This window comes from Gobius niger (assembly GCF_951799975.1).
Source record: "Gobius niger genome assembly, chromosome: 12".
Taxonomy (NCBI): Eukaryota; Metazoa; Chordata; class Actinopteri; order Gobiiformes; family Gobiidae; genus Gobius; species Gobius niger.
In genome coordinates, this window is record NC_136863.1 from 34,579,786 (window position 1) to 34,601,916 (window position 22,131).

At 44.2% G+C, this 22,131-nt stretch overlaps 1 protein-coding gene across 1 annotated transcript in view; it reads left to right on the plus strand.

The window, feature by feature from the left end:
• Window positions 1-22,131, plus strand: part of cspg4 (chondroitin sulfate proteoglycan 4) — a 130,728-nt gene that overhangs the window by 64,473 nt on the left and 44,124 nt on the right. Inside the window, exon 2 of the mRNA XM_079568230.1 lies at window positions 20,604-20,767. Coding sequence (XP_079424356.1) covers window positions 20,604-20,767 — 164 coding nt within the window. The remainder of the gene's footprint in view (window positions 1-20,603; window positions 20,768-22,131) is intronic.

The following is a 22,131-nucleotide window of genomic DNA, read 5'->3' on the forward strand; positions in this document are numbered from 1 at the left end:
ATTTTGCTGGTTTATATAAAGATATAAAGAGCTCAGCTGTTGGCCTTAACTGCTTTCCAACAAGTACCACAATATGCATAGCTTTCATGTGACATTCTTGGCGGTCAAAACACCAGCCAACGCCATGGTAACCGTAGTGTTCCTACAATGTCTGAAGCTCTTTTTACTTTTTTACAAATTGTCATCATGAACAACTGTCTGGGACTTACTGCGAGTAAGCAGATACGTTGATTTATACGCTCCTCTGAAACAAGTTTAAATTCACAAGCTCGTGCTGCTCAAAGACCAAGAGAGAACAAGAAAAACAGAGCTCAGAATTTATGGCACGTGTCTGTGAAATATTTGCATACGCTAATGCATCCAGGCCAGACTAAAACAGCAGCTCTATCAAGCCCTCCGCTCTTTAGACCCCAGCCCAGCACACTTTCTCGGGGTCCTGCTCCTAAATCTCTCCCCTTGGCTCCCGCGTCTAAGTGGGATGATTTATCGCGGCAAACTGCTACTCAGCAAAGTGTTTTCCAGCCCACTGAAAAAGCCAATGTCGTGCCGATAATTAGCGGTTGACTGACTGATGCCTGCACTCTGGGCCTTGAACGGCAGTCAAGAAAGCTGCTCTCTCACAGTCGAAATGAAAGGAGCTTTTGAGTGGTCGTGCTTGGATGTACAACGGCAAAGAATTGGGCTCTGAAATGAACTTGGCAGGCGGCAAACAGGCGGGAGAGGGATGAAATGGCGAAGATAACCAGTGGCCACACATGCAGGATGCCATTTAAGATTCCCTCAACTGTGTCGTTTTTCTTTTTGTAAAGGTTATTTAAACCACACCGCTGTGAATGCTTTGAAAGAAGAAGGGTCCTTAATTGTGCGGGGCCCCCTGGTAGCCTCGGGGCCGTACGCAGCTGCTTGGGCTGCTTATAGACCCTGCACTTTGTAGGACGGCTAACTCCAACCCAATGGGAAAATAACGACCGAAACAACGCGGAAAATAGTTTTAGAATGAAAGTAATTGAGTTGCACACTTCAGCACAGATGAGTCTTCCCCTCTGTCCTGTCCCTCTTTCTGCTGCGAGCACAGGCTCCAGAGAACAGCACATGGTGTAAACGCTTTGTCAGGACGTCTGAACTTCAGATTCTTACGTATTCTTGGCACACATTTCCATAACTCTTCTTTCTCAACGTTCTCATTGAATGCAAACCGTTCTTTATTGTCAGCTGCGTCAGTAAAACAGCATTCATTCACATTGGCCTCCGGGCGGCGCCTCTCCGAGACTTGGTGCCCAACGTACAGGGCTTTATGAGCGTATAGGGAGCGGCTGTCCAGCTCCTTCAGATACTAGTGCTGATGTCCAACAGTAGCTGCATCCACAGACCCGGAGAGGCACTTTATTCTGATGGGGAGGAGCATCTTAAAGCAGTGCTAAGTAACGTGTTTATCTTAATAAAAGGGGTCGACCCGACACCCCTCCATTGTGACGTCCAGTCAAGCCGACACTTTTTAGATTCCGAGTGTTGCCTGTTCAGTTTGTAAACTCCACCATCCAAAAGGTTTGGGCTAAGGTAAGGTTAGGGTTAGTTATAGAAGGAGAAATGCCCCTACTCTGACAATTAGACCTCAATGTCGGAATAGCGGTGTGTAAATCCTTTCCGTAGTCCCTGTGGGGGTAATACAAGTGTTAATGGGATGAGTGGAGGTTCTTTCACTCCCCCTGGTGTCTCTGGAATCACGAAGAAGAAGCTAGCAGGCTAACAGGCAAAGCTAACTGCGGGCTAGCGTCACTTAAACAGTATTTACAGCCAAGTTTGAGTGAAAAAAATTACTCTCATTGTGTAGTTGGATGTACAATATCCCTGTCGTCCTTTGTCTTGTCTGTCAGCGTAGTATTTACTCTCACGGACAATTAATGAGTAAAAAAACGCAACATGCTACGACACCTGCAGTGATGCTTATGGCCTCGAGGGGAATAAGTTACCAAGTACTGCTTTAAACGGAAAAGGGGATTTACAAAGTGTAGTACCAGTAGAATGTGTTTTAACAGTAGAAGTATAATGTCCTCTTAGAAGTGTCTGGTTGTCCCCAAGAGCTAGAATGTGTTGAGATTGTAGTTCCAAGATGTGGAGAGTTGGAATACGCCACGATCAAGCTTAACGTTTGTGGTGATGGGTTAGCATGTTTCCATTTCCTCTGGCTATCAATGACTGTTTGTATGTATGTGCATGTGTGGAATGGCTTTCTCCATTTACTGTACGTCCTCAAGTAACCTGTTTCTGCGATAAAATCTGGCCCCTAATAGCGAGTAAATAAATAGCTACTCTGGAGTTTTCTTCGAAACTTTGCCGGTCTCAAACAAGGACACCGACAGTCCCACAATGTGCTGCATAATGAGCCTAGTTTAACCTCCAAAATATTTGTCTTTTTAATATTTTCTGAGCCTAAGGGGGCTTCAAGGCCAAACACGGGACTTGAAAGGCGCTAATATCTACCATTTCAGTGGCGTAAACAAAGTGGACCCCCTCAGCATCCATTAATTCCCGTTTCAGCTGTCGTCCCGTGTTTTAAAACCAAGAGACAGAACTCCTCGCAGTCAGAAGTGAAGCCCGACTGGCCCTGCGCTTCATCTACAGTCTTTATCTGTGTCTCACGCAGATGGATTACAACATAGAACCTTCCACAATAAAGTTAGATTTAGTTTTTTGTCATAACTCAAACACTCCACAAGTCCTATTTCTTAGACTTTACTAGCATCACTGGGCCTGGGCCTGTCGTGTTCGTGACATCTTGGAATAACAGATGAAGAAGTTTTGATCAGTGCATGGGGTTTGGGGATAAAATGGCCTTTAGCTCACTGGAATAATTATTTACCTGAAACCTCGGTGCTTCTCTGATGGCTCGGACCAACCTCCTCCTCACAGGCAGGGACAGCGCACAGTTGATGGTTTGAGTTGGGCGATAAATGACATATTCTTACATAGAAAGACTCAGGATTTTGCAGAATTGTTAATTAATTGTTAACTTCTGGGCTGTGGGGTCGGCAGAGATGGTCTGCAGTGGAAAGAGCACATCCGGTGGAATCAGAGGGTTAATAAATAGTTGGCTTCATGAAGGGCATCTGGCCTAATATTTGTACCAAAGAATGATCACAAACATTAAACGTGGCAGAAATGAACCCATTGACTTGAATTGTGCTCTTTTCTTTAAGGCGAGACACTGCAGGTGAATAGGGGAACTTTTTACATTTAGAGATATCAGTTTGAAACCTTTGCTGTAGATTACTGACATGAAAATGAGAAAAAAACGTGTTTCAAGTTTAGTGACTTTTTATGTTTTATATGAAAATAAGGTCTTTTATGCCTGAAAATTGGCTTGAACCAGGTTTAAATGTATGGTTTTACTTTATTGACACATTAGTCTTTTTCGAGACTTTTTCGAAGGGGTTTTTTGGATATCTTGTTTAGTTTAAAAAAATCTGTCGAATATAAATTTCGCCTGGTTCCAAAATACAACAGATCAGGTTAGGGATAAGGTATTAAAACAAAAACCTCTGGGAAAATAACTAAAAAAATACCTTCAAATTATTGTTCAGTCCAAGACAGGAAAGTTTAAAGTGTGTAAGAGCTGCTGGAGATGCTCCATGACAAAATCATCATTGTTTCATTGTGAACCACAGGGGGCAGCACTGAATTAATGTATTTTAATATGTCTGTAAATAGGAATGGTGATTGGACTAGTTTCGTACCAATGTGACAAAAATGCATTTTGAGAAAATGGTCTTGATTACACTTTCCCATATAAATCTATAAGGAAACATTGAATTAGTGCAAATATTTGAACATGTTGTTGTGAAGTTTAGGTCTTTTTTTGGTTTGCAGGTGAAATATATGAGAATTATATGTGAAGAGAGTTTTGCCTGCAGTGTCTCCCCTTAATCAAAGACCTCATTTCCAAAATCTGGCCAAACTTTCCTTCATTTCCGTTTTAAAGTGTATCCGATAATCACGGCTCATCAAAGCAGAGCTGATATCTGTTCATTAAGCGTTAGCATTAAGCTGCACGGCTGGTCGGGCCGCTGTGGTCGCTGGCCTAAAATAACAGGCATTAAAATCATTTGGTTTAATTATCCAGAGCTAATCAGCAGCTGCCGCGACAGGACAGTGAACCTCGCCGCCCCCCCCACTCTGTGCTGACACTGTGTTACAAACGTAAGTGGTGGGGCTAGCCGCGCTACATTTAGCTGTGTTACAAACGTAAGTGGTGGGGCTAGCCGCGCTACATTTAGCTGTGTTACAAACGTAAGTGGTGGGGCTAGCCGCGCTACATTTAGCTGTGTTACAAACGTAAGTGGTGGGGCTAGCCGCGCTACATTTAGCTGTGTTACAAACGTAAGTGGTGGGGCTAGCCGCGCTACATTTAGCTGTGTTACAAACGTAAGTGGTGGGGCTAGCCGCGCTACACTTAGCTGTGTTACAAACGTAAGTGGTGGGGCTAGCCGCGCTACATTTAGCTGTGTTACAAACGTAAGTGGTGGGGCTAGCCGCGCTACATTTAGCTGTGTTACAAACGTAAGTGGTGGGGCTAGCCGCGCTACATTTAGCTGTGTTACAAACGTAAGTGGTGGGGCTAGCCGCGCTACACTTAGCTGTGTTACAAACGTAAGTGGTGGGGCTAGCCGCGCTACATTTAGCTGTGTTACAAACGTAAGTGGTGGGGCTAGCCGCGCTACATTTAGCTGTGTTACAAACGTAAGTGGTGGGGCTAGCCGCGCTACATTTAGCTGTGTTACAAACGTAAGTGGTGGGGCTAGCCGCGCTACATTTAGCTGTGTTACAAACGTAAGTGGTGGGGCTAGCCGCGCTACATTTAGCTGTGTTACAAACGTAAGTGGTGGGGCTAGCCGCGCTACATTTAGCTGTGTTACAAACGTAAGTGGTGGGGCTAGCCGCGCTACATTTAGCTGTGTTACAAACGTAAGTGGTGGGGCTAGCCGCGCTACATTTAGCTGTGTTACAAACGTAAGTGGTGGGGCTAGCCGCGCTACACTTAGCTGTGTTACAAACGTAAGTGGTGGGGCTAGCCGCGCTACATTTAGCTGTGTTACAAACGTAAGTGGTGGGGCTAGCCGCGCTACATTTAGCTGTGTTACAAACGTAAGTGGTGGGGCTAGCCGCGCTACATTTAGCTGTGTTACAAACGTAAGTGGTGGGGCTAGCCGCGCTACACTTAGCTGTGTTACAAACGTAAGTGGTGGGGCTAGCCGCGCTACATTTAGCTGTGTTACAAACGTAAGTGGTGGGGCTAGCCGCGCTACATTTAGCTGTGTTACAAACGTAAGTGGTGGGGCTAGCCGCGCTACACTTAGCTGTGTTACAAACGTAAGTGGTGGGGCTAGCCGCGCTACATTTAGCTGTGTTACAAATGTAAGTGGTGGGGCTAGCCGCGCTACATTTAGCTGTGTTACAAACGTAAGTGGTGGGGCTAGCCGCGCTACATTTAGCTGTGTTACAAACGTAAGTGGTGGGGCTAGCCGCGCTACATTTAGCTGTGTTACAAACGTAAGTGGTGGGGCTAGCCGCGCTACATTTAGCTGTGTTACAAACGTAAGTGGTGGGGCTAGCCGCGCTACATTTAGCTGTGTTACAAACGTAAGTGGTGGGGCTAGCCGCGCTACATTTAGCTGTGTTACAAACGTAAGTGGTGGGGCTAGCCGCGCTACATTTAGCTGTGTTACAAACGTAAGTGGTGGGGCTAGCCGCGCTACACTTAGCTGTGTTACAAACGTAAGTGGTGGGGCTAGCCGCGCTACATTTAGCTGTGTTACAAACGTAAGTGGTGGGGCTAGCCGCGCTACATTTAGCTGTGTTACAAACGTAAGTGGTGGGGCTAGCCGCGCTACATTTAGCTGTGTTACAAACGTAAGTGATGGGGCTAGCCGCGCTACACTTAGCTGTGTTACAAACGTAAGTGATGGGGCTAGCCGCGCTACACTTAGCTGTGTTACAAACGTAAGTGATGGGGCTAGCCGCGCTACATTTAGCTGTGTTACAAACGTAAGTGGTGGGGCTAGCCGCGCTACATTTAGCTGTGTTACAAACGTAAGTGGTGGGGCTAGCCGCGCTACATTTAGCTGTGTTACAAACGTAAGTGGTGGGGCTAGCCCGCTACATTTAGCTGTGTTACAAACGTAAGTGATGGGGCTAGCCGCGCTACACTTAGCCCGGCCATTACCTGCAGTCATCAGCGGCGCTAAGGCTGCTGCTCGATCAGCCGCCACAGCCCACTCTGCCGGCCTCTTCACTCCCTTAAATAAAGCCTATGATCCACTATTGACGTTTAGTTACACCGTAGCAGCTGTGCGAGCAGAGACAGAGGACATTGTGTGAGAAATGTATGTCATATTTATACCCACTCGCGCATCTTTGAGTAACCTTTGGATCTTCTCTATAGTGATTAGCAGATAGAAAGCTCCTGTTGTTCCCGAAAACCTCCACCTGAGCCACATGAGCCGCAATGACACCACCCTCTTTGTTGAAACAGCTGCACAGCAAAGGGGAGCAAGAGCAGGGCGGAAAACGTTTTCCCCCATTTGGGAAATGCACGTGAACGCTTGCTCAACTGGGGAAAACAACTGGGGAACTCGGGTCAACTTCCCGACTTTCACACCTGACTGGAAATCAGCTGATTTGTTCTTTTATAGTTAATAAATTACTTTTCTGAGTTTAGTGTGAGTTATTGTCATCTTCGGAGGAACAAAATCGCAAGTGAAATGCCCGATCAATGCTAGGAGAAAGTCAAATCACTGCAAACTGCTTAGCTTTTGAGACGCTAACAACACATGATTAAATGATTAAATGATTTGCTGAGTTAAGCGCTAATCAGTGATTAAAGACCATTTTTATTTATTCATCAAAATCCCCACTTTCCCACAGAAAAACCACATGAGCACAAACCAACTGGGGCAATGATGTCACATCTCGGGAAACGAGCTCCTCAGTTTACATGAACACAGCATGATTCCTGTCAGTGCCATTAAGGAAGTGAAACTATGAACATCACAAAAAAAAGCTGGGTACAATGTCCAGCAAAATCTTAAATATAATTGTGTACATATATGTGTCATATGCACTTTAAGTCAATTAAAGCAGCACAAAGTAACGTGTTTACCTCAATAAATCCTCTCCGTAGTCCTTCTGGGGGTGATACAAGTGTTAATGGGAAGACTGGGGGGTCTTTCATCTCCCCCTGGTGTCTCTGGCCAGAAAACCACCCTTGCAACTTTCCCTGCCTCAGACCCAGAGACCCAATACACAATGGAACCACGAAGAAGAAGCTAACAGGCTAACGAGTAAAGCTAACTGTGGGCTAGCGCCACTTAAACAGTATTTACAGCCAAGTTTGAGTGAAAAAAAAATGACCCTCATTGTGTAACTGGATGTACAATATCCGTCTCTCCCTTTGTCTTTTCTGTCAGCGTAGTATTTACTCTCACAGACAATTAATGAGTAAAAAACAGCAACATGCTACGACACCTGCAGTGGCGCTTATGGCCTCTAGGGGCATGAGTTACTTAGTGCTGCTTTAAATAGTTGGAGCTCATCTTAGCTTGAAATCATCATAGCTAAAGCCAAACAAAATCAATCCCAAATAATAAACCACTTAACTGTCATTGCTCTTAGCGTCTCACCTCTCCTCAGACTCTTGGGGTAAACTGTATCAACGTACACTGCCTGAACAAAGAAAAAAGTTCTCTTAACTAACTGTTCTAATACAGGGATCTCTGGCGGACGTGAATCCGGTTGCAGACTGCTTTCCTTCAACTAACCCACGGCACCCACTTCCCCCCGCTTAGACTGAACAGACTTGGCATCCGTATGCGACTTTCACTGCTATCCCTCACTAGTCCTCGCTTCCTTCCTGCCTTCTCCCTCGACACCGTTTCCTACTCACTGGAGTCCGTTACGTTGGTGTCAAAGAAGTCCTTCAACTCAGTCACCTATAAACAGCACCGCTCCAGCTGAGAGAGAAAACAGCCATCGCTTCACTCAGAAACACAACGAAAACCCCAAAGTGTTGCACAGGTCAGCTGCTGTGCTGATGGCGCAGGGGGGTCGCTCCTCTGATGTCACGGTGGGGGAGCTTTGGCGGGATTTCCGTGGTTTTGGCGTCGCCGACAGACACGGGCTTTGTATTAGGCCGTCGTAAACTCACAGCAGAGCCCCGGAGTGCCCACAATGCACCTCTTCATGCCGGTGTTTGTCTCACCGCGTTGTTATGCAGGTGAGATCCCCCGCCCAAAGTCGTTACGGCCACACCGAGACTTTACGTACGCGCCAACACACGAAGAAACCGTTAAAGTTAAAGTTGTATCTTCGACGAACGTTTGACATGTTATCCTTGCTTGGTCGTGGGGGTTCTCCAGAGTGAGGCGCCCCGGGGCAGACTCCTGAAGCGGATCATGTGCATGTTTTGTGTGCGTGTGGTCCTCCTCTATCCTGTCACCTTTGACCCCTCTGAGCTCTCCTTATTTCCTTCCATATCTACCTAAGCGGACAGAAAATGAAAACAGATGTGCATGTGTCACTTTTTCCGGCAGCACAGCACAAACTAAAACATTATAGTTAACGTCCCACCACAGGTATGACAAGGAATTAAATGTTATCCTTAACCTTTATCCATTGATGAACCTACAAACCTGTCCTGGCTGGATGTTCTTGAGACCGATGTGTACCGGATATGCTAAGCCAAGGGGCCAAATAGTTTGAATAAATGAATGTAGGTGTTTTTGACCAGTACCTGACCACACAGTGAGAACAACCTCATCTTTTCACCACTACACGGCCCCTATTCATTTCTTTCACTGCCCTCTTCCATCCAAACAACACTGAGGTATTCACAATGTACTTTCCACGCACCCGCCTTTTCATGGCTCCATTTTCCTATTTTCCTATTCTCCATTCACTAAAGGTCATATTTTTTTATGTTGAGCCGCCACCCCTCGCGTGTTGCGTAACCCTGAAAGGCTTAGTGAAAAGTTTTAATTACGAGCGCGGACGGGACAACCTGCTGTGTGTTCGAAGGCGCTTGTTTAGTTCATATTGTGCGGCACCTCTATTGAGGGGATGCAGATGTAAGGAGGGTGGGATTGGAAAGAGGAGGGTGAAATGATGCAGTGTTTGCTCTGAGAAATGGCTCCATAAAGGTTGTGAAAGCGTGTCCCCGGTGACTCCTGAACAGAAGCAGAGAAGGAGAGAGGGCTGGGGGGCTTATAAAGCTGCCCTGTCGGGGTTTGTGTAGTTGTGGCTGTGCTCTCCTGCTGGAAGCCACAGACTGCAGAGTGTAAACATGCTGCACACACTCCATGACATCCATATAAGCACACGAGGTTTGTCCAGGAGGAACGGGGCTGGCCTGGGCACGACACTTCGCCCAACTTGCCTGTACTGTATGCGGTGTTTGAGGGAGGGATTGGTTGTAGTTAGAGAGGCTGTTGGCGCAGATTGGCAGCCATGTTCGCCACATTCGCCTCTCGGGCAGCTGCGAGTGCACAGCAGGTTGGTGACAGTGGCGCCCACTAGATGTGGAAGTTTGTATCATTCGGAAAGACGTGATTCCTGGGAAAGCTTTTTAAAGAAGCTTCTCAGATGAAGCGGTTATTGCTCCTGCCTCACGTCTAGAAGGTCTGGGGTTCGATTCCCACCTGGACGGGGCCTTTCTGTGTGGAGGTTGCCTGTTCTCCCCGTGTCTGCGTAGGTTTCCTCCAGGTGCTCCAGTTTCCCCGACCACTAAAAACAACAGGCCAGGATGAATGAGAGTGTGGCTACAATCCGGTGTGGCGCGTTTACATGCATGAGACCCATGCACTGCAAAAAGTAATTTACTAGATTAGTTTAGATGTCTCAATTTGAGCATAATAATCCAAATTTGAGATGTTTCTGACTCATTTCAATATATTTCGCCGTTATTTCAAGCACGTTTCTCTGCCAATGAGGTAAGAAAAATGGTCTTGTCCCATTGGCAGTTTTACTTTCTTATTTCAAGTGATATTTACCATAGAACCAGTCTGAAATGTCATCAAACTAGCAAAATAATCTTGGTCAGATCAGGAAAAAGGTCTGAATGAGTGAAAAGAAAACCCTTCAAAACAAGATGCATTTCCTCAATTTAAGTAATTTAAGCCAATGCTTGATATTTACTTTTTGTAGTGTGTATGTTCATTAACATGCACTGTCCCGACCAAATAAACCAACCAGATTAAGCCCATTTATTGGCCAGATCTTTCACTTTCTTGGTTCTTGATTGGTTCTTAACATAATCCATAAATTAGTGAAAATCTGTCCATTTGGCATTTCATTTTTACACTTAAATGAAGAAAAAACATCAACATATTTTTTAAGTAAATAACTATTTCTTGTCATCTTTTTGGAGTGCAGAGAGAATTTGTTGCTATTTTCTTTAAGTGTGAAAACCTTGCCCAATGGACACATTGATTGAAATGAGTTACTCAAATGAAAGACTATTTGTAGATGACTTTTTGCAGGGCAATGATTCTGTAAATGGACCGAGTGTTTGTTTCCTTTTGTAACTATTATTCTTTAGTGAGAGCCGACCTCAAACCAAAACAAGATCAGAATCTTATGTTCCAAATCAGCGTAATTCGGCCCCAGAACCCAGAATCTCTCATCTCTCGCCATCATACACACAGACTTTGCGACAGGATTGGCTTTCTAAAATACTCAGTTATATATACGTCTATGAGTCAGACCTGCAGAGTGACCCAGACGCCCCCTTTTGTTTCCGTTTGATTGAGTAGATTGAATTGAACCACCTGTGTGTCTCAGAAATGGCGTCATCTCCAGCTATGTTAAATATATTAAATATAGCTGGAGAATAATTCATCAACTGTTGCAACTATAGGAACTTGGCTCATTATAGATGATTAGATAAATGCATGTTATTATATTACAGTATGGAACACTATAGCACCGCGTTCTATCAGTAGCGCTTTATTTCCGAGCTAATCACTGACCCCTGGGACTCTCATAATCGCTCATCATGATAACAGCCGTGTTGCCATATGCTGAACACACTTCAATCCTTGCAGTTGTCTCCGTTGGTAACTTTAGCCCGTCTTTCATATAATTATTCCCATGTATCACAGTAATGGCGTGTTGTTGTTGTAGCAGGCGGTGTCCCGCTGTGGAGACAAACGACCGGCAGGAGCAGTATTTATAGTGGAGCTCGCCGCAGTTTAACCGCAGTTTAACCGCAGTTTACCCGCCGAGACGTGAGCGCAGGGTGTGTTTGGACAGAAGACCGTGTTACCAAAGCAACGCAGCAGGAAGATGTCCATAGATGTAAACGAAATCAACAGATATCTGTGTATGACCACCCCATTTACATCCGGGATAGTGTTTACTCTGATGCTATGCAGAGGTGGAAAGTCAGATACTTCTTCTCCCATTTTTTCTCCCATCATTTCTCCCAATAAAGTATCATCTATCTATTTGGGCACTGACTACTGAATAATAAGATATGTTGTAGCGCCAGTTTGGCTTAGTGTACAGTAAGAGTATTTAAGTATTTAAGTGTTCGAGGCTACTGGAAGTGAAGCAGGTAAAGAGTCGTGACAGAAAGTATGTTTAGTTAAATTTGTTTTGTTTTTGTGTTTTCTACAGGTCAACTTCCACATGTGGTTTTTGAATATTGTCTATTATGGACACCGTTGTGAGAACATAATAGGACATTACTTCACATGTGCTTAGATGTTGTACTTTGTTAAAGATTGTGTTTTATGTGGATAGGTCCAGGAATGACAGAGATATTAGTCATTCATTTTGGCCATGGAAGTTTGAGCTGCCCTTGGCCTCAGTTTTTGACTCTAAGCTGCCAATCCCATGATGCTTTTACGGCATCACAGCCCTGAACTTCAGAGTTTCAAATTGAGGTGGAGGCCAGGTAAGAATTCTATGGTGGTAACTATGGTAACTGTGAAAAGGCAAATGTCTAGTTTGAGTTTATTACTAATTTCTAATTTCTCTATAATTCCTGGGCCAAGTCACAAGAAATAAAAAATGTCACAAAGTTCAAAGTCATTTCTTCCAGAACATAATGAACTATGGTCCAAAAGAGGTGGCAATATTCAGTAACATGTGCCTGATGTTGGCCAGTAGAAAATACTTTCAGCCAGAAGACACATTATGATACAGTCCTTTCAAATAATGGACTTTTTTTTTTTTAGGAAATTTCTTTAAAAAACGGGTTCTCTCCGATGCCCTCCAACTGAAATGGTATTCTGGAACATGAACACAACTTTCACGTTCTAGAATTTGATGATACCATAATCTCAGATACAGACGGCATCTTTAGAACTGCACATTTATGGTCATGTCCGAAGAGAAGCAGAGAAAAAAACTGAACTTTCTCCCATTACTCCACCATTACTTTAAGAATGTATTTTTCGACTAAATAAAGATACAGACTCATGGAGAGAAGCAAAGTGGTTCAACAGCTCATAAATACTTACGGACTTGACCTGACTTTATTTATTTGTATGATAAATATGTTTATAGTCTGTCAGAAAAAAGCTAAAAAAATTTAAAAATTGGTGATTCCATGAGAGGTTTCTTCCCCCCTGGCCAGGCCACGCCCCCTTGTATGATGCTTTGTCGTCTGCATCTATGGGCTCTTTAGAATGTTGTGATGTCATGTGAAGACTCCTGAGTTCAGGATTGTGATGTCATATCGCTAAGCATCATGGGATGTGCAGCAATAATAAACCAATGGAGATTTGAAAGGATGAAACACTGGAGTTTTTGTTCACATTAAAACACTTGGATTCTCCAGTGTGTTACACGTATGTACCAGCAGTGACTCAACAGCTATTGGAGTTGTTCCACAGCTTTTTCCTTGTGTGTATGCTAACTGCCACAAACATGGCGGATCTCCATGGTAACAGTGGATTTTCCCGAACTCTATTCACCTTATTTTGCCCCGCCCACTTTTGCCTCTTTTTGCGTTGTCTCGGCTCCTCGTTGTCCAGACACTTCCGGTCGAGCGCGAAGCCCGTTCATTTTAACGGAGAACGAGGGAAAATATTCTCCGCTCAAATCTGATGTTTAGTCGATTGATTTGTGTAAAATGTCCAATGTTCATTTGCACCGACATGCCGACACTGCAGCGTTTCTCTGGGCGCCTGAAAACGGCTTTGTTTTCCTGTAGTGACTGATTTTATGTGGATTCTCCAGCCCCATGTTAACACATAGGAGAAAAGGGGCGGGACCAATTCATGGGGGCGCCCACACGAACCTCCGGAATAAGGTGAATAGATACAGATAGCATGTGTCATAGAAGGGGGCGTGGCCTTGCATCATGTTAGCATTCTCCGTTATTTATGTATTTATGGGCTGTTGAACCACTTTGCTCCTCTCCATGTCTTTGTATCTTTATTTAGTAGAAAACTATATTCATCATTTGTTTAAGTAGTTTTTGAATAATTAGAGAAAGTTTAGATTTTTGTTCAAATTGTTTTCCCTCTCAACTGTTTTCAAATATGACCATATATGGGTGATTCCAGAGATGCTGTGTGTGTATACTATCGCTGCAACTACTCTTACTGCGACTTTTTTAAGTAGCCAAAGTCCAGATTATTCCAGCATATATTATTCCAGTATCCAGTACTCGGGCAGGCTGTTGTCTGCCAGAGAATCCCACCTCACTTTCCTGGGCCGATGGAAACTAGTTATCTAGCTATAATCTGGTGCAGCACATCTCTGTCTCTTTGAGTTTAATGTCTCTGTGTCCCTTCAATAAAGATTAAAGTAAAGTATTTCTACTACCACGGCTGCCACCCTCAATGTAACTATGCATTCTCAAGAGTTAAGTGCCCTGTCCTATTGTTGTTTACTACATTATTTGATAGATAAAACAGACTATTGTTTTGTTTTACACCAAATATCATCCCTGCCTGGAAAGTGACATATTTTTAAAAGTATGGCCTGAGGAAAGTTTGTCTGACTCATCTTCTCAGGCTGATCACAAGGCTCAAACCAAGCCGCATGTCTTCAATACTTCGTGTCTCTTCCCATGGGCTTCCTGAGCATGTCGTCAAGTTGGCCCAGAAGAAAGTGGGTAAAATAGGAAAAGGAACAAACAAAGCGCTTATTCATTCACTGGGGGAAGACCGTGTTTCCTCCGGCGATATAAATACAACCAGTCAGTCGTCAAATCATACCCATCTGCACTGGCACCAGCCCAGGCCGCCGCACATAAAGTGTTGTGGACAATGGGGCGCAGTGTGCGGGCAAGGAGGGAGGGGGCGCTGCGGGCAGGGACAGGCTGTCCTTAAAGTCACTCTCACAGGCTGGACACAACACCGTTAAAAGACACGGGGAGCGCGGGCGTCGGCTCTGCGCTCTTCACTCGCCTGGATGGCCCTTCACAGATAATGAGTCAGTCTCCAAAGTCAAATGTGAGTCCGGTGAGAGCCATGACTGTAGACTCTGGAAACGGCAACGTTAGACAGTAAGAAGCTGTAAGGTCTTTGTACCATAGAGGGAAGGAACTCATAAACATGGGGAGGGTGACACGGAGTCTTTTGGTTTGCACAGGATTCTTCCAGGTGCTCCATTTAATCCTTGTACTTTCAACATGGAGGTTAGGAATGCCCATGTGCATAATCACTGCAGCTTTCACTAACCTTCCATCTGGTCCACAGCATTTTGTTGCACAACTTAAGGGGTGACGCTGCAGATCATTTTCAGATTTTGGACCAGTTCGCTGGAATGTGTCTATTTTGTCAGCAGTGTTTAGTTATTGCTCTGAGTTACCAATACTCTGCGGAATCCTAGTTTATGGGAAAGTGTAACTCGGCCATTTCCGGAAAAAGCTAACACCGACACACACCAAATTTTGAAAGGATTTTTCAACATGCAAATTGCCTGGTTTGGTGAGCTCTGTGCACCATTATTTCAGATTTCTTCAGCAATAACAAAAACATTTTAAACTTGGCTCTATTCATGATTCAGATCCAGTGACCAAAAGTGTGACAGTACTTTTTTATGAGAGAATTAAGTGAAAGGAAACTTGCTAGCCTAACGCCTGACTTTTCCAGTTCACATTGTAATTGTTTTTTTTTCTAGTTTTGGCCCAAACTCATTCGGAGCTCTCACTATCCCTCCCGCACACCCAAACTGATCAAGCAAATGAGATATTATGCAAACTGGAGCAGGGGGGACCAACCCCAAAACAAACTGCACTCATTTATATTCTACTTCTCTCTTCCATCGCTCAGTTGGGTGTTGGGCGGAGACAAAGCGACAAGTTCTGTTGTTTTGTCGTGTTTTCCACATACTCCGATTGTGGCCCAAATAAATGTCCAACAAAAAGTCAGCTTTGATGTCCACTAAAGCCACCTTTACATTTATTTAAGTGTGGTCCGAGGTACAGGTGGATTCTAAGCAAGTAAAAAATGTCTTGCTTTAAGAAATAAGTTCTTTTTCCCTATAAAGTAATCATGTCTTGCCGAGCAAAGTTTTCTTGAGAAAAAAAATCTTGTTTTAGGAAATAAAATCTAGCCATTTCTTGTTCAGATATATTTGCTAAAAACATGCTAATTTTTCTTGTAACAAGAAAGAAAAACTTTTTGAATCTTCTTCAGTTTTAGACAAAGAATATTTTTTCTTATTTTAAGAAAAACTAAGATCAACAGCTCTTAATGTAAGAACTGCTTCTCACAGAGAGATAAAACATTCCATTCTTTAAAGTGGGCGGCTCGGTGGCACAGCGGTTAGAGCCTCCGCTTCACAGCTCGAAGGTCCTGGGTTCGATTCCCACCAGGACGGGGCCTTTCTGTGTGGAGCATGTTCTCCCCATGTCTACCACTAAAAACATGTACAATAGGTGATTCCTCCAGCAGGTGATTCTGACCATCAGCCTGGCTCCACATCATGGAGACGGGTCTCCGGGCAATACTTTCCTTAAATATTAAATATATAAATATAACATTTTGCTCAAAAATGTGAGTAATTAGAACATTTTGCTTAAATCAAGCAACATTTAAGTAAAATATCCCACAATTTTTCACAAAATAAGAATGTTTTCCTTAAATTATTCCATTTTCTGAGGACATTTTGTTAATTCTAGTTTTTTATTTGCTTAAATTTAGTGTTTCTTTCTTGTTTTATGATGAGAAAAATATTCTAGAAATAAGAATTCTTAGCAATGCTGACCCCATTGGCAGAAGATTTTTTTCCTTGTTTTTAGTAGGGCACTTATTGCAGCGTACGCCCTCTACAACACATTTTTCCACAGTTCGCACTTCCTAAATCAGGCCTTTGGATAAAAATCTGACGATCTTTTCGATGTTTTGCTTATTCTCAAAGTTTCCTACTACTATTCAGACTAGAGTTGTCGGTTATTCCTGCTCCACTCAAACCAGTATTCTTCTATTCTGTGTGCGCTGATATCCCCCTCCAGACGATTGCACAACAAACCCTGGAAAGGTTTTCTGTCCGTTCACCGCCGGATAAAGTCACAGAAACACTCCGCACTCGGTTCCAACTCAAATTGAAAGAGTGCTTTTGCCTTCCCGGAGCCTGTTCTGCACAGAGCTTTGCGGGGCTTAGCTGGGAACTAATGAATCGGAGGTCCAGGTACAGCGCAGAGGGGAGTGCTATTGTGTGGATCATTAGGAAATGTGCTGCTTTCTGCTGAAGGCGCCGCGGCAGGCACAATCCCAACCAGAAAATCCCAAGGCACAATTGTCTTGGCATCACTCTCTTCCCCCCCCCCCCCCGTCTCTCCGTGGCTTTCTTACAGACGCTCAGCGAACAATCCAACAAAAGCCGGGGTTTAGCAGACACGGAGCTCATTGCGGTTTCCTTTGTTAATGCAGTTGCCCACGGGAAAAGATTGAGTGCGCTTAAGTTTGGATTCAAATGGAGCGGGAAGATCGTTTACAATTAGTCATTTGACAACAATGGATGGGTATGCACTTTCATTTTCATTATGAATACACTTCAGGACTGAGGGTCAAAACAAATCAGAACATTGTGGAATTACCATTACTGACTTTGCACACCCTCGTCTGAAATACGTGCTGTATTTCTCAGGGACATGCCCAAACGTCTTTCATGGTGTGGCCCAAGGGAGGGTTTCCATTGTCACCACAGTCACATTTAGTCCTGTTTTGGAGCATGTCCACTTGGTGCCAGCTGGGTCGAAGCAAGCTGAGCCGGTACTAAACAGGACATCAACAGACCGCAGGCTGCTGATCTGCCAGAAAACCTCCCGAGTGAGTCAGAGCAAACTCAATTTCATATTTTGCATGACAGAGTTTTGGGAATTCAACAGAGTTTGGGAATTCAACAGAGTTTAGGAATTCAACAGAGTTTAGGAATTCAACGTCACCCAAGAATTTTGCCTGGCACAAGGCAGGATGCAAACGTTAGTTTCATAGGTGGAAGCCTGATGATTTGTGGCCACACCGTCAGATCTCGGTAGCTAAGCAGGGAAGGGCCCTGGTCGGTACTTGAATGGGAGACCGTTTGGTTACACCAGGAAGCCTAGCGAATGTAGTGAGTGAGTGAGTGAGTGGTTGGTGGTTGGTGGTGGTCGGAGGGGCCGATGGCGCAGACTGGCTGCCTCGCTTTAATTGTAGCTTACCACCACTGAGTATGGGGTGAATGAATAGTGCAATGTGAAGCGTTTTTGAGTGTCCAGAAAAGCGCTATATAAAACCGATGCATTATTATTTTTATTATTATTATTATTATTATTATTTACCAAGTGAGCTAAGCAATCACAAGCTGGTGTGGAGAATCCTGGGCCCTGCTCCTGCCCTTGGACTCCTCTGACTTGTTTTGCCACCTTCATTGTGGTAGTTGGTGTCTTGCGTTCCTCCAATGCGACAACAGTGCTAGTAATGGAAACACTAAGGACCTGATCTTGCGGAGAGACTTTTGCGCAGACGTGGGGAGATCTGTGAAATCTTCAGCTTCAACCCTGGCACAGTCAGTGGCTGGACAGACTCCCACGGCGATGTTACGCACAGCACTGGTGCCTCCCCAAGCTTCACCTCCTACAAACCCTGTAAGAGGCTTAGGTGGCTGGGATGTTTTCTGCACGTGCTGGTGTTTTGATCACATTTCGTGGAGTTTGTCCCTCGCTCTTAACACTGGCGATAGAGCCTGGCCATCGATACATTCAGGAGCTGGAACTCATAGTGGAGGAAAGAGTTAATAGTTTGTCCTACAAGCTTTTGCCTAATAAGATATGCAAGGCTGTGTGCGATGTTCCAGTAGAGAAAAGAAGAGCGAAGAGGAGTTCATATTTTGCACGTCGCCTCCGCCGCCCCCTTTTTTCTCTAAGCGACTCCCTCAGGCTGCAGAAAGCACTGACGCACCGATGTTTGTACACAAGATTCCAACTTCGTCTTGAGCAACACTGTTGTTGTTGTTCAGGCCCTATAAGTTCAGTTAGTGAAGCTGCCACCGCGTGTCCTACAGTGTTGGTTTGAGCTGTGCTGAATGGAAAGGACAACCCACAACTCGCAGAATAAGCTCAATGAAGCAATGAACAAAACTTCATGTTGGCAAGAATCGCATTGCAACTCACAGAAATAGACACATTTTGCACATTCCCTCCTTGACTGCAGGATATAACAGTAGCTCTTGTTTAGAGGCAGGTTCTCTTTATTTGCTTATGCAACAGACATGTCTCCTTATGTTTGCCGCTACTGTCACAGCTTGTACTCATCACAGCAGCGTTTCTCCGGCTTCAGGAAACTGGGCTGTGTGTGCCGAGCGCTCAAATCCAACTTTGTTTACGACGGCGCGGTCTCGGAAGCAAAAGCCAAATGCCTCTTAGTGAAATCACAAACGTCCTGGCAGGACAATAAAAAGCGTTGCCTTCATCTTTACTGACATCGGGATTATTATCTTGGCGTTTTGATGTGGGTAGAGAAAAGGAACGAGGGCACATTGCAGGAGAAGAAACCGCAGCCTGGAGTTTTGAAGCCGCCAGCCCCACATTAATGTTGATGCAATACAGACTGCAGTGTTCTCTCACTCCGGCGTCTTACAAATGTTCTTCCATTTATAGACGCTGCTTTGCTGGAGGCTCTTCCCTTCCGGGGTCGCTACGGCAAATCATCTGCCTCCAGTGCGCAGTCATTTGTCTCTTGATTTGGTTTTAGGCCAGATGCTCTTCCTAACGCAACTCTCTCGCTCTCAGTTTTGACTTTAGACACTGCCTTGTGGTCTGTCTTGTTTGTTTTCTTCCATTTATAGCGAGGAATGTGAATGTTTAGCATCCAGTGTTCCGAATGGAGTTGTGTGTGAAAAGCCTTTGACAGATCTTGTTTCTGTTCTGAAGGAATATTTGCGCTTGTGCCAATCCCAAAAGAATCTAACTAAACATCCCAGTTCTTTCTCTTTTCTCATTGTGTAATCAGTCAGTGACATTTTCCCAACCTATGAGTCAGAGCTGATTCAGAATGTTATAAAATCCAACTGGAGCAGGTTATCAGTTGAGCTGCATAGCATAATATTGCACTAAGAAGGGTATCCATACATAACTATCCACCAAAACGCAGCCGCATTGGTGTATTGTGGCAACATTGATTGAATGAAGATGTTAAAAAAGGGGGGGAAAGTCTCTCTGGTTGAACTTGACAAGGGCTTAGAAATATCCATCACTGTCGTCTTGTCTATGATGCAGAGATGACTTTTTATCTCTCAAACTCTCCCTGAGGGCTGAGTGTGGCGCTAACGTAGACCCCACTGTCTCATGGCTCTCAGCTAAAGTCCACGCTCGGCGGGAAACAGCCTTGGAATTGATCCAGTCTAATTTCAGAGGATGTGCACAAGGAAATAATTGACTTCCTCGGTGTTTTACATTTTGTGGAGGGCCTGCGAGAGTGCGGTCCAAGGCAGGTGGCTACATTTGCATATCGCAGCAAATGAGGCAGCTCAAGCCTGGGAAATCCTGCAGCCGCGGCGGACTCGACATGCCCGGAAAGCCTCTGCGGGGGTAATGACTGATGTCTTAGTGAGAGAGTCCTTTGAGGCTGAAACAGTGCGTCTTTGGCCCGGAGCAGCTGAGGGATCCTGATATTATAGACTCTGCCCGGAGCCAGCCTCTCCTGAGACTGGGAGGAATGGCTGTCTAATTGGCTTCATATTAAAACACAGAGTTGGCCCTAGACGCATATTTTAGGCCCTCACACAAATTCAGATTGTAGTTGAAAAGTCTTTTGAGAAAATCGGTTGTTACACACCTCAATAAGATCAAATATTTGGATCCATGTTTCTGATAAAGCGCCAGGGATTTCAATTTCCTGTGCTCAATGGTCATGTCATGGAAAAGAAATGTCTTTAAATGAGCATTCCTCCTGATGTTCTGACCAATCACATGTTGAAGCAGATCATGTTCCACCAACCTTTTTGAAAACCATGTTAGCCGAGCAAGAAGTTGTTGTGTTGGGGGGAAAAAACTAACAGAATTGCTTTGACTTAAACTAATTAAGATAACCGTTAAGTACTTTCATTTTCTGTTCTCCTCATTAGCTTGGCTCAAACTTGGCTAATACATGTAATTTCTTTATCTTTTCCAGAATCCTACTTCGGGGACAGCTACTGCGTTTTGAAGCCCTTCCAGGACATCTCCACGTTCGAGTTGTCGCTGCAGATTAAGACGAGCCGGAGGAGTGGTCTGCTGCTCCTCGCCGCCGGCACCGACGACTACCTGTTCCTCGAGCTGCAGAACGGGAAAGTGCAGGTGGGATTTCATGTATAGATTTCATTGTTCAAACTTCACTATAGTCATGAAGTATCGGCCTGTGCCAGATGTTCTGATTCTGTCGATACCCATCTTAAATTACTCTCTCCTGACAATTACATAGAATAGCATTAGATTGTGTAATGAATATAGAAGAATATCTGGGCAGAGGAAATGAAGCGCATGTTGGCTCATGAGCACTAGCCTAATGCAAATGAATCTAATTATTACTTTAGTTTAATAAGGCAGGTACGCTGATTATTTCTGTGTTGTTTTGAAGATGGCTCATTACATGTGAGGAAATTATAATAAGGATCTCTTAATTAACCACAGCAGTTTATTAAAATAGCATTCTATACAAAAGGAAAAAGTCATACATTACACAGAATTATTTATTTTTTTATCTTCTGTTCTCTGAAACATAAATACATATCAGTGGTAAGGTTTATTTCGACTGGTGTAATGACGTTTTAAAATAACACAACCTTTAGTTGAGAACAGATTTTGAGCACTTGTTTGAACAAGGGCTGAAAGTTAAGTTACAATCGAATGGTTGCGAGTTGAAAGGGTTGCAATTATTTAGTTCCTATGCTGTTCTCTGCCCATCACTTAAAGGAACAGGCCACCGTTTTTCCATACTGAGATATGTTCTTACCTGAGCTGTGACGAGTTCTTTAGGACCTGTCTGATCTTCAGTCACGTAAACACAGCGCAGACGGCGTTAGCATTTAGCCTCTCCCTCTCTCCTCTATAGCTCCAAAACAGGTCAAGATAGAAGCCACCAAGCTCTTCCACGTTTTCCCTATTTAAATATGGTTACGTGAAGTGTTCCACTACAAAGTATAATTACACACAATTAAACAATGTGGATTTTCTAAGCGGATAAAAGGGGGGACTATATTGTAAGGCGTAAATCCGCGCAGAAATCTTCACTTTACTGTGCGGATGCCAAATTAGCTTCTATCTTGACCTGTTTTGGAGCTATAGATGAGAGAGGGAGAGGCTAAATGCTAACGCCGTCTGCGCTGTGTTTACGTGACTGAAGATCAGACAGGTCCTAAAGAACTCGTCAAAGCTCAGGTAAGAACATATCTCAGTATGGAAAAACGGTGGCCTGTTCCTTTAAATATCCCCTCTAGGGGCAAGTCACAGAGGAGCTGAGACAGTTTATTGGTGTTTTATTGATAACCAGAATTCAATTTTACTCATAATATATCACCAAACTATAACAAAAACAGGTGAACTAAAGTCTGGACACACCCCCTTATTTCATTCAAATATGTGTTAAAAACAAAATAAATCTGCCATCATCTGTACTGGGCTGCTCTTAACAGCTAACGGGATGAAAACCTTTTTCTACTCTG